At 36.8% G+C, this 12,221-nt stretch overlaps 1 protein-coding gene across 1 annotated transcript; it reads right to left on the bottom strand.

The window, feature by feature from the left end:
- Positions 1-11,010: 11,010 nt before the first annotated feature.
- On the bottom strand, positions 11,011-12,008 carry LOC137714119 (uncharacterized). Its single transcript, XM_068453403.1, has 3 exons — positions 11,856-12,008; positions 11,640-11,702; positions 11,011-11,399 (listed from the first exon to the last, which is right to left on the bottom strand). The coding sequence occupies exons 1-3, from the start codon at positions 11,948-11,950 to the stop codon at positions 11,222-11,224; spliced, it is 336 nt and encodes a 111-aa protein (XP_068309504.1). The 5' UTR covers positions 11,951-12,008; the 3' UTR covers positions 11,011-11,221.
- Between the last annotated feature and the right edge of the window lie 213 nt (positions 12,009-12,221).

The raw sequence follows: 12,221 nt of genomic DNA, 5'->3' as shown, positions 1-12,221 counted from the left end.
TTGAAGTGGGGGCATTTGTAGACATCGAAATTTCGGTGAAATGAATGTTGACCAATAATTAAAATTTCAACGCTCACGTGTCACATAAATTTTACATGTAGCGTGTGACTCAACGAAAAATCGAAATAAATTGGAAAAGTCATCAAATAGGACACGTGTCAATACCTGGCAGAAATGATTTATTTCATCCGATTATTTAAATCCAAAAATCAAGTTTTGGAATTCTATAAATAGGAAGCCAAGGCATTCATTTTGAAAGGAGAAAGAAAGGAAGAAGAGAAAGAAAGAAGGGAATTCACATCACACCAAAACCTTGAAGCCTTGAAACTCTAAAGCTCTCAAGCAAATCCCGAAGGATCAAGAAAACACTCTTCGTTCTTCGTCAAACCCTCCTTCAAGATCAAGCCCCAACGGCCCTTGAAGAACTTCCGCCGACTCAAGATCAAGCCCCGACGGCCCCTTGAAGAAAGCGTTCATCATCCGTTCATCCTAAGATCAAGCCCCAACGGCCCTTTGGATCAACAATCTCAACAAATCCACACATCCAACTGTTCTTCAAAATCAAGCCCAAAAGCCCTTGAAGATCCGCTCATCCATCAACCTTCAAGATCAAGCCCAAAAGCCCTTGAAGAAATCCATACACCCAGTCTTCAAGATCAAGCCCAAAAGCCCTCGAAGATCCGTTCATCAACTGTTCATCCCTAGATCAAGCCCCAACGGCCCTTTGGATCAACAGCTCATCCACAAACCTACACCCTACGAAGATAGAATCAGAGGATCAAATTACGAAGAGATTGTAACCCCAAAATCATTAAACACAAAAATATATTTTGTACACGTATTCTTGTTTCTTGTTTCAGGAATTTTTCGTGTTTACAATATCTTTAAAAGCACATAAGTTAACTTTAGTTATTTACAATAAAATACGACTTGAGATAGACTGGCATTTTCATACACACATCAATTCAGATTTAAGAGACTATTTTTTAATTTGGGTTGAACATAAAAGGTGTGGAAAAGAAAGAGACCTATTTTCAAACTTCAATTTATTACGTACGTATTTTTAAATATCCAACAATAAGAAAACTCCCACAGTCGGCTAAACATTGTGAAGTTGTGGAAAAAACCTCTGCAACACAAAAGCAAGTTAGAAATTCAAGAAGGGAAGTGTTATTAGTATTTCAAAAATCTCATTCTACACTCCTTATAAGTGTATTTTTCTTTTATAATACAGAAAGTTTGAAGTGTAGAATGAGATTTTTGGAATGCTAATAACAATTCCCTTCGAGAAAACACTAACAATAAAAGGAAGAACAATGCCAAATTGAGTAGCAAGCTAAAATCAAGTACATTGTGCAAACTCACAACTAAGAGATAAGTGATCAATAAATTCAGAATTACGATGACATAATCTGCAGATTGATACTAAACAACCTATTAGCTAGTTAGTTTCAAAGTCCTAGACGTTCTTAGCTTAATTAAACCTTGGTCGATGCAAAACAGAAGCGGATACATGTCCGAATGTTAACCTTTTGAAAAATTATCTGGTGAACAGATTTAGCAACTCAAATTATTTTATTGCAGTTCGTAGTAGCTATAAATTATCATCTCCAGCTATAGAAAATATAAAAGCTTATGCATCTTAAATTGTGATACTTTTTTTTTATTTTTTTTCCATTGACTGAATCATTCATGCAATATTCTGATACTTTTCAACAAGAAGTCACTGTTGTGGGACTTAAAAAACTTGGGAAGGGCTAATCAAAGTCACACACGCATGTAATCATGAATTCACACACGCAGATAACGAAATAAAAAGTCAAGTCACCATGGCCAATTCATGTATGCATGACATAATCGTAAATATATAAAAATAAACCAATTAAGTGAACTTTATCTGGAGATTGAATTCTTGTTAAAGGTTACATTTGAAAATACTTTTAAAATAGCTGAAAATGTTTTTTATTATAATCTTTTTTAAACTAATCTTTAGTAAAATGCAAGTGAATCCTGAAAAAACACTTAAATTGCTTTTGGATTCCAAAAATATTTCCTCTAAAAACGTTTTCAATCATTTTGGAAACACTTCCAAATGAGCACATAATTAGCTACCAACTCCATTTGTTTTAGATAAAGCCTTGTCATCAATGAGAAAACAAAGTCAGGACCACAGTCTACATGACAACTTAATAAGGGTTTAGGTATTGCTACACTTAATTATTCATTTATAAATTATTATTTTTACTTACCAACTCCATTTTTACTTAAGAATATGATCGGTGGATCGTTTTTTAACTATTCATTTATCTTTGTATATGGTACTGCTACGTTTTTATTCTTTTTATAATGGTTGTCCTATTAGTCGTCTCTGCTATAAAACTTCCCGTGGGCTTAATGAAGAGATGACACAAACAAAAACCAAAAAAAAAAAAAAAAAAAAAAAAAACACAGCAAACTTTGAGTTTTTGAGCAAAGTAACAGAAGTGCGTACGAACCATCTGTAGTTGCTAAATATATGGCTGTTATTAGAGGCTTCATTTCAAAGACCATGCTCCAAATACCCATATTGAAGGCCTTGCAATGGAAAATTATTAGTGTGTAAGTTGATTGGTCTTTCTATATACTAATTCTCCCTATCTTTTCTTTCGGAGTAATGCTAGACTTCATCATATTTTTTTATACCACATTTGTACCACCTATCAAATAGAGGTAAGACTCATCAATACAGATGGGTCACACCTTTCTTAGAAAAATGGTACAAATATGATATGAAAAGTGTGATAAGAGTAGCATTTTTTTTATTTTGATTGAAGTTTTCCCCAATATATCTTGTTATTTTAGAGTAAGCGCCATGAATATCTTGGCTCTTTATCCAAAATGATTATTGAGATTAACATAACTCCTTACTTTGATCCTTAACATTGAAAATCGATAAAAGTAGTACCTGAGTTTGTCCACTGTCAATCACTTTGGTCATTCCGCAAAAAAATCTCCAATAAATGAAAAAGCAAGTGAAGGGGTTGATTAGACAAAAATAACCTCAATCTAACTAAGATTTTTCACAAAATGATCTAAATGATTGACAGTGGGCAAACTCAGAGACCACTTTTATCGAATTTTAATATCAAAGACAAAGTGAGATATTATGTCAATCTCACATATCATTTTGACTAAAAAGGCGCAACATATCTTTAAAACCACATAAGTTAACTTTAGTTATTTACAATAAAATACGACTTGAGATAGACTGGCATTTTCATTCACCCAATTAATTATATGTTGGTCTACTATTGTGACTTCTCAAGAATAAATGTACACATGAATTTTAATTTGTAGTTCTATACAATGAGATCAATTGCAACTCTTTAAATCATTAACTTAAAAAAAAAAAAAAAATTATCCAATCCGGAGACCGTGTGTGTGTGTGTGTGTAGCGAACAAATTGATGATTATTGTTACAAGCATAACTTCATGATAAACCATTAATTTCTTTGATTCATATAGATGACTAGACGATGTGCAAAAAATGAGGGAAGTGTTATATATCCTTATTAAATAAGTTGGAAAAAAAAAATGAATGATTTACTTGTATCACAAAATTAAGGAACTTTAAGTTGATTATCATAGAAAATATTAATATGTAACGTTACTTTTGTTGTTACTTTAATCTTCATTGTTTTTCGTTTGTTTAGAAGATGTGCTTCTGGAGACACAAGGCCAGGTCTTAGTACAGGCAGTGGTGGGCAAATCAATGAATCACCCGAAAAATATGCCTTGACGGATGAGGAGCAGAATGGATCCAGCAGTTCAAATGATGAAGTTTTATCAACTCTACCAGAACAAGTAGAAAACAAAGATTATAACACGAATAACAACAGTTCTACTGCTGCTGATGATCAACCTTTTACAAACGATGAAAGTTAACGTCAATTATGCATGGTTCTCCTTGCTTTGACAGAAGACGAAATTCCCAAGCAAATGATCGTTTGTAATTCATGAATAATAATAATAATAATAATAATAATATATACATATATATATATATATGTATGTGTGTGTGTGTTTATATATTACTGTCTCCTTCCTTTGCCTTTTTCTTCTTTTTGGAATAAATTTGTACGCATGATTCGATTTGATTGGTATTTCATGTTTGATGAAGACGATGATGATTGTTTTATTTTCTATGAAATAATTTAATTAAGATCGAATTAGCTACAAAAGTTATGACACTACCAAAAAAAAAAAACACACACACACACTTTGTCAGACGGAAAATCTCTATCGAGTAAAAAGAGGATTTGTCGCCTAAAACTCGGTAAAAAATAGTTGGTCAAACGGATAAACATGTTCGTCGGATAAAGTATAGTTTACCCGACAAAATATGTTGTCAGGCAACAGTGCGTTGACCAATTGCCCCAATGGAAGACATCTTAATTGACGGAACAAACCTCGTTGGCTAAGACATAACTAAATAATGCGGTTGAGCTTAAACCGCCGGCATGATCGATGGGTAAAATAAAGCTTGTGCGGGACAACAGCTCCACCGGGCAAATAATTATTAAATTTATAAAAATTAAAAAATTTTAAAAAAACTATTAAATAATTTATTTAATTTTACAATTTAAAAAACAATAATTATTACAATAAAAAATATTAAATTCGAACATTTTAAAAACAATAAATATTGTAAAAATGGAGAATAATAATTTACAACCCAAAAAAAAAAATGTTTGTACAATTATGTTACAAAAAAAAGTAAAAAGAAAAAAAATGTAAACTATTGTGACGGGGGTCTTGTGATTGCTTGAGCGGCTCCTCAAACGACTGTTCAAAGGCTCTTGGAATTGCTACAAAGCTCGGTCGGCGGCTTGGGAATCCTAATGCCAAAAGCTGATAAGGATTGGGATACGATAATGAAGTAGAAGCGCAATAAATCTCTTTGGTGCACCAACTCCATCTCTACCTGCTAAAGTCTAGAATCAGTCTTGATCGATGGAGTAGAGCTAGATGAAGAAGAAAACCCCACTTCTCAAACTTGACCTGCCTATGGGCTGCAGACTTCCTTACCTTTCCTTTGCCCAACTCGTTCCATCAGTACCTAGAGGTTGGCAAGGTACACGTCTTTCTTTTGCATCACAAAAGCCTACAAAAAAAAAAAAAAAAAAAAAAAAAGGGGATACAAGGTAAGGTTATCAATTATAATTTAAACCTTAATTATTGTTAAAAAAGAATAAAAACGTAGCAGTACCATATACAAAGATAAATGAATAGTTAAAAAACGATCCACCGATCATATTCTTAAGTAAAAATGGAGTTGGTAAGTAAAAATAATAATTTATAAATGATAATTAAATGTAGCAATACCTAAACCCTTATTAAGTTGTCATGTAGACTGTGGTCCTGACTTTGATCTCATTGATGACCAAGGCTTTATCTAAAACAAATGGAGTTGGTAGCTAATTGTGTGCTCATTTGGAAGTGTTTTCAAAATAATTGAAAATGTTTTTAGAGGAAATATTTTTGGAATCCAAAAGCAATTCAAGTATTATTTCAGGATTCACTTTTATTTTACTAAAAATTGGTTTAAAAAATATTATGATAAAAAACACTTTCAACTATTTTAAAAGTATTTTCAAATGTAACCTTTAACAAGAATTCAATCTCTAGATAGCAAAGTTCACTTAATTGGTTTATTTTTATATATTTACGATTATGTCATGCATACATGAATTGGCCATGGTGACTTGACTTTTTATTTAGTTATCTGCGTGTGTGAATTCATGATTACATGCGTGTGTGACTTTGATTAGCCCTTCCCAAGTTTTTTAAGTCCCACAACAGTGACTTCTTGTTGAAAAGTATCAGAATATTGCATGAATGATTCAGTCAAAGGAAAAAAAAAGAGTATCACAATTAAGATGCATAAGCTTTATATTTTCTATAGCTGGAGATGATAATTTATAGCTACTACGAACTGCAATAAAATAATTTGAGTTGCTAAATCTGTTCACCAGATAATTTTGCAAAAGGTTAACATCTGGACATGTATCCGCTTCTGTTTTGCATTGACCAAGGTTTAATTACGCTAAGAACGTCTAGGACTTTGAAACTAACTAGCTAATAGGTTGTTTAGTATCAATCTGCAGATTATGTCATCGTAATTCTGAATTTATTGATCACTTATCTCTTAGTTGTGAGTTTGCACAATGTACTTGATTTTAGCTTGCTACTCAATTTGGCATTGTTCTTCCTTTTATTGTTAGTGTTTTCTCGAAGGGAATTGTTATTAGCATTCCAAAAATCTCATTCTACACTCCAAACTTTCTGTATTATAAAAGAAAAATACACTTATAAGGAGTGTAGAATGAGATTTTTGAAATACTAATAACACTTCCTTTCTTGAATTTCTAACTTGCTTTTGTGTTGCAGAGGTTTTTTCCACAACTTCACAATGTTTAGCCGACTGTGGGAGTTTTCTTATTGTTGGATATTTAAAAATACGTACGTAATAAATTGAAGTTTGAAAATAGGTCTCTTTCTTTTCCACACCTTTTATGTTCAACCCAAATTAAAAAATAGTCTCTTAAATCTGAATTGATGTGTGTAAAGCTTCTTCTATTGCTCTAGTTCTTTCACATCCTTCTTCGTATCCTTGGGGCTTGCTAAGGCTGACCCATGTCCTGCAACTTGTGGCTGGGTTTTTCGATACTGTACGAGTTATTTTTTTAGTGGTTTCTTCCATAGTTTGCATCGTTTCGTCCCTCAATATATAAGATTCTGCTATTATATTTCTGAAGCCAAAAATAATCATAAGGCGACATGTGGATTTTTGGATAGAAAATGACAAAAATACCTTTGAGCCATACCGAGATTCCTACGCGCGAACAGGGGGAAATCATCCCTAAAGCAAGGAAAAAGTGTCCAAAATTCAAAATTATTTCATCTACCCTCATCCTATATTCTCCGCAAGGTAATTACTTCATAACCCCCAAAACATTTCTTTTAAATTATGTTAATTAGTCAATTAATGGATTTATTACCTAATTAATCTATTAATGACTAATTAACTACAAATTACACCCAAAAAATACCACAAATGGCCGGTCCCTATTCTCCTAATAGGGTCGACTATATCCCTATAAATAGCTCTCCATTCTCTCAAAAAACTACTTCCAAGTCTCTTGCAAAACTCTACAAAATTCTCCAAATACTCTTCCCTCAAAATTCTAACTTTGGCATCAGAGATTCTTCGGCCAAAGCCCCCCCCCCCCCCAAAAAAAAATCATCATGGGCACGTGAGGCTTTTTGGCCTTGACCAAATGTGTGATTTGTTTTGTACGTGCAATTTTTTCCAAGAAGGAGAAGGCGGAAATTTGCATCCACAAATTGATGCTTTCATTGAGAGTTGAGTCCCACACTCATAGAAGACTCTCGCATCCAAGGTTTTCTATTTTCTTGTCCATTTGTAGATTTTTCGTATGTTCTTATTATTAGAATTTTTAATTGTAAAAATTCTTTGATAAAACGTAAAAGAGAAGTACAATGACTAGAAATTTAGAAAATTCAACAAATGAAAATTTCAACATTCAAGAGATAGGACCACAACGATCCACAAGGCTAAATGTGACAATAGGTGGAGTGGCACCACCACCACGAGTTTCCACCACGGGAACCACCGCGGTGGCTACTTGCGGCGAGGTCCATAGTGTCACCACCACGGCCCGAGCCGTGACATCCAAGGAAGCTTATGGCACTAAGGCCACGGCCCAAGCCATGCCACTCTATGCCTAACGCGTTGCCAAGCCGAGCCCAAGCCTTACACCCACGTGCATTACACGCCGAGTAGCCCACTCTCGTGGCCTAGCCTGCTTTCGCCGAGCAACCTACTCTCATGGCCCAGCCTACTCCCATGGCCCAGCCTGTTCTCGTGGCCTAGCCCACTCCTGTGGCCGAGCCTGCTCCTACCGAGCAGCCCACTCTCGTGGTCCAACCTGCTCTCGCGCCTAGCCTACTCCCATAACCCAGCCTACTCTCACAGCATTCTAAGCAGCCTAAATCGGCCCAAGACTATCTCAACCATCTGGACCAACCATCGAGCCGGGGGTATTTTCACCACGTTTCTCCGCAGATTTGACATTTTCCAATTCAAATCTCGTGCCTGAAGCCTACCACACTTCCACTGCTCAAGGAGGCATATTCCTTCCAAGCTCTTCTAATCCAAATGGCGAACAACACTTGTCTCAACAAGTCATAAAGTTGATGAGCACCCTTACACAATAGACAACCTTGGTGAATCAACTCTTGCAACGCACCGAGATCCAATGTGCCCCGGATGAGGTGTCCCGAAGAAGAACAAGGGTAGACGAACCTCTCCACCAGCGTCCCGGCAAGCAGTCACTTAACCAGTCACGAACCGAGCGTTCTAACGGAGTACACCCCCAACTGGACCCCCGAGATAGCGTATACTCCCGTCTTAGTGCGTGGAGGAGCGTGCACTTTCAGTTAGGCCCACAGACAAACATACACTCACGGTTGGGGTCACACTCCGATAATCAACATGAGCAACCTTCCAAGTGAAGTGTTCATTTGCGATAAGACTCGCAAGGAGCATCATCCACCTCACATCGAAGTAGGCAACACAGAGGATGGAGAGAAGCGGTCACTCAATCCGGCTCAAGTTCAACTAGCAGCCGATGAGTTACCTACTCGCCTGCTAGGAACATACCACACCCACCACAGTCATGGCATAGACGAGCCGAACACATAGAAGAGCAGCCTAAACCAGCAGGTCATGGGCCAGTTGAGAGCTTTGCCACCCCCAACAAAGGCAAATTCAAGAAGAAGTAGAAAAACTCATGACCGAGCGATTGCGTAATTTCCCGCGCAACGAAGCTATTGACAAAGCACTCCGATGAGACATAACCAACATAAGCAAGTCATCTTTCAATGACAAGATCGAGCAGACGGGACAACCCCATATAGATTGTTGGATATAAAAACTACTTATGTTCCGACAAATGTAGCAACTCAGCCTAATGGCATGCCAGGGGCAGACGAGTACCAGAATGACACACCAGCCCAACTACCAAGAATCGGGGGTAGGCTAAGGATTATTTCGATTGTCCCAACCATCTAGTTTTCCTCAGCTACACTCATGACAATGATTTCCATACTCTTCAGTGCGAGAGGATAAATTAATTGCTCTCTAATGCGAGAGGGTAAACCAATTCCCCGACACCCAAAAGGGTCTGCTCTCCAGTGCGAGAAGATAAACTAATTGCTCTCCAGTGCAAGAAGGTAAACGAATTCCCCGACACCCAAAAGGATTTGCTCTCCAGTGCAAATGGATAATCTAATTGTTCTCCAGTGCGAGAGAGTAAACCAATTCCCCGACACCCATATGGGTTTGCTCTCCAGTGCGAAAGGATAAACTAATTGCTCTCCAGTACGAGAGGGTAAACCAATTCCCCGACACCCATATGGGTCTGCTCTCCAGCGCGAGAGTTTGCTCTCTAGTGCGATAGGGTAAACTAATTCCCCGACACCCATATGGGTCTGCTCTCCAGTGCGAGAGGGTAAACTAAATCCCGACATCAATCTGGGTAAGCTCTCCAATGCGAGAAGGCCACATAGCTCAAAAGATCGAATGCTTGAAGATCAACTAGGCAACAAATGGTTAGGGGGGCAGCAGCCACATTTACACTTAACAGTTTGCTCATCCGACACTTTATCTTCAGCAACTTCGATCTTGGCAGCTCCATCTTTTACTGCTTCATCTACGGCAGCTGAGAAATCAAACTCAAGCAGTTTCCTCATTTTTAGCAAGCAGCCCAAACCATTGCCTGTGCCACGCCACTTCCTCAGCCCGTACCGAGCCAGTCCTTGGCTTCAATCAAGCCAAGCAGCACAAGCAATGGCCCCTGCCAAACCACCTCATTGGCCCATGCCAAGTCGACTCCTGGCCCCTGACAACCGACGTGTCGCACCACCCTAACAGCTGCCCCGCAATAGCACTATCTATGAAGAAGACAAGAAAAATGAAATTTTTCTTACATCAGTGTGGCACAGAGAAAACGAAGAAAGCAACGAAAGACGATCCTTTGCACGGGCAAGATGTAGAAGATTGCTAGATGAGAGGGAACAAATATCCTATAAGCTCTCTCTCTTTTGTAGGGTAGAATAAATCGCTCTTCAAAGTTGATTTAATAACCCACTTAAGGTGGACTTAAATAGGCTTTGAGAGAAATTTGTTTACCTTTCCTAGAAGGATCTAATTTCCTATTAAAGAGGGAATCTACATCAAAATAGGAAGCAGTCCAAAGTTTCCTAAAGCAAGAAAATCTTTACACCTGTTGCCCTTTTCTACGAGCAACCCAACAAGTGTGGGGGCATTTGTGGAGCCAAAATCAATCACAAGGCGACACATGGATTTTTGGATAAAAGAGGACAAAAATACCCTTGAGGCATACCGGGATTCCTATGCGGGAGCAGCGGGCAATCATCCTTCAACCAAGTCAAAAGTGCCCAAAATAGGTAATAAATTCAAAACTATTTCATCCACCCTCATCCTATATTCTGCACAAGGTAATTATTCCATAACCCCCAAAACATTTCTTTTAAATTATGTTAATTAGTCAATTAATGGATTTATTACCTAATTAATCTATTCATGGCTAATTAACTACAAATTACACCCAAAAAATACCACAAATGGTTGGTGCCTATTCTCCTAATAGGGCCGGCCATATCCCTATAAATAGCTCTCCATTCTCTCAAAAAACTACTTCCAAGTCTCTTGCAAAACTCTACAAAGTTCTCCAAACATTCTTCCCTCAAAATTCTAACTTTGGCATCGAATCATGGGCGCGTAAGGCTTTTTGGCCTTGACCAAAAATGTGATTTGTTTTGTAAGTACAATTTTGTGCAAGAATAAGAAGGCAGAAGTTTGCATCCACAATATTAAATTGAAAGGAAAAAATCTTAATATATATTTGTGAGACGCTAATTATGAAATACTTTTGGCTCCGCCATTGCATAAAGCACTTAACAATATTGATTATTTATTATACATGTCTGGAAATAAAGCAGTTACAGTAACGAAATCACACTCACGAACACAAACACAAATATCTAAGAAAGAGGGAGAGAAGACTTATTCCATCATATAGAATCCACATCACACAGCTTATCTCTTAATTAAAAAGCGTAAATTTATAATTAGTCAACCGGTAGAGCCAGTCTTTTCTGTTGTAGCTTTTGTATCTCCGTTACTTTGCTTGCCATCGTTCTGATCAGTCTTTGAGCTGCTGATTTCATCAGAAACATCCTGCTGTTTCAACGTATTCGTCCCATTGATTTTCCCACCGCCCCCTTTGCTGATGGGCTTGCTATCTTCACATCTATGATAAAAAATAAAAAATAAAAGTATTTAATCAAAATCCTAGAAACAAATACGAGTGAAATGAGTGTGGTGAATCACTTTCCTTATCACAAAACCAAATGTTGATTTTAAAGGGTCCAAGTAAACTTTCATTACCAAGGAAATATCAAATTAAATAGATATATGTATATAAATGTTGTCCAATATACAAAAATGTAATACTAATCTCATGCATGCAATTATAATGAAACCACCATACATTCTTGAGCGACTAATATTCCTCCTGCTGGCGTGCATACGGTTGTGATGCGTGATCTGCAGTCTGCACATATAGACTCCAATACAATCATATAATTGGCAACACAATCAACAAATTAACTAATGATTTCTATTTTATTTTTTTTCAGATATATAAAAACAATTAAACAAAAAAATTTAAGTGCTTTAATTCTGAGAAGTTAATTCGATCACTTACATATTCCCGGGTCGATGCCAGTAGGTCTCGCAACTGGGAATTTGGACGATGTTGGTTTTTAGCATGACGATGAAACCACGCACAATTCGAGCCATGATCTTTGTAATTTAGAGTGATCAGTTTACTAACTGCGCGTGGGTTTCTGAGTGGAGACAAAGTATGAGGTTTATATAGAGTGAGTATGCATGGCAACTTGTACTTTAATTAGAGCTTTTATTCTTCTTTATTTTCCTCCTTTTTGTCTTTTTTTCCCTATAGGCTATAGTGACGTAGGAGATAAAGATAAAGGCTTGTAAAGTGTTTGTCCATGATTGAGTTCGTTTTTTTGGTTATTTTTTTTTTTTTTTAACAATTCAGCTGGTTATT

The sequence above is a fragment of the Pyrus communis genome, chromosome 14 (assembly GCF_963583255.1).
Source record: "Pyrus communis chromosome 14, drPyrComm1.1, whole genome shotgun sequence".
Lineage (NCBI taxonomy): Eukaryota > Viridiplantae > Streptophyta > Magnoliopsida > Rosales > Rosaceae > Pyrus > Pyrus communis.
The sequence above is the reverse complement of the archived record's forward strand: the minus strand, read 5'-3'. Positions and strand labels throughout refer to the sequence as shown.

What these genes read in the sequence shown, in the direction of transcription:
- LOC137714119 (XM_068453403.1), bottom strand. Translation starts at nt 11,950, where the DNA reads ATGGCTCGAATTGTGCGTGGTTTCATCGTCATGCTAAAAACCAACATC. An exon ending in TGGCATCGACCCGGGAATAT is followed by an intron (nt 11,703 to 11,855) that starts GTAAGTGATCGA and finishes CTATATGTGCAG; the next exon opens with ACTGCAGATCACGCATCACA. An exon ending in AATATTAGTCGCTCAAGAAT is followed by an intron (nt 11,400 to 11,639) that starts GTATGGTGGTTT and finishes TTTTTATCATAG; the next exon opens with ATGTGAAGATAGCAAGCCCA.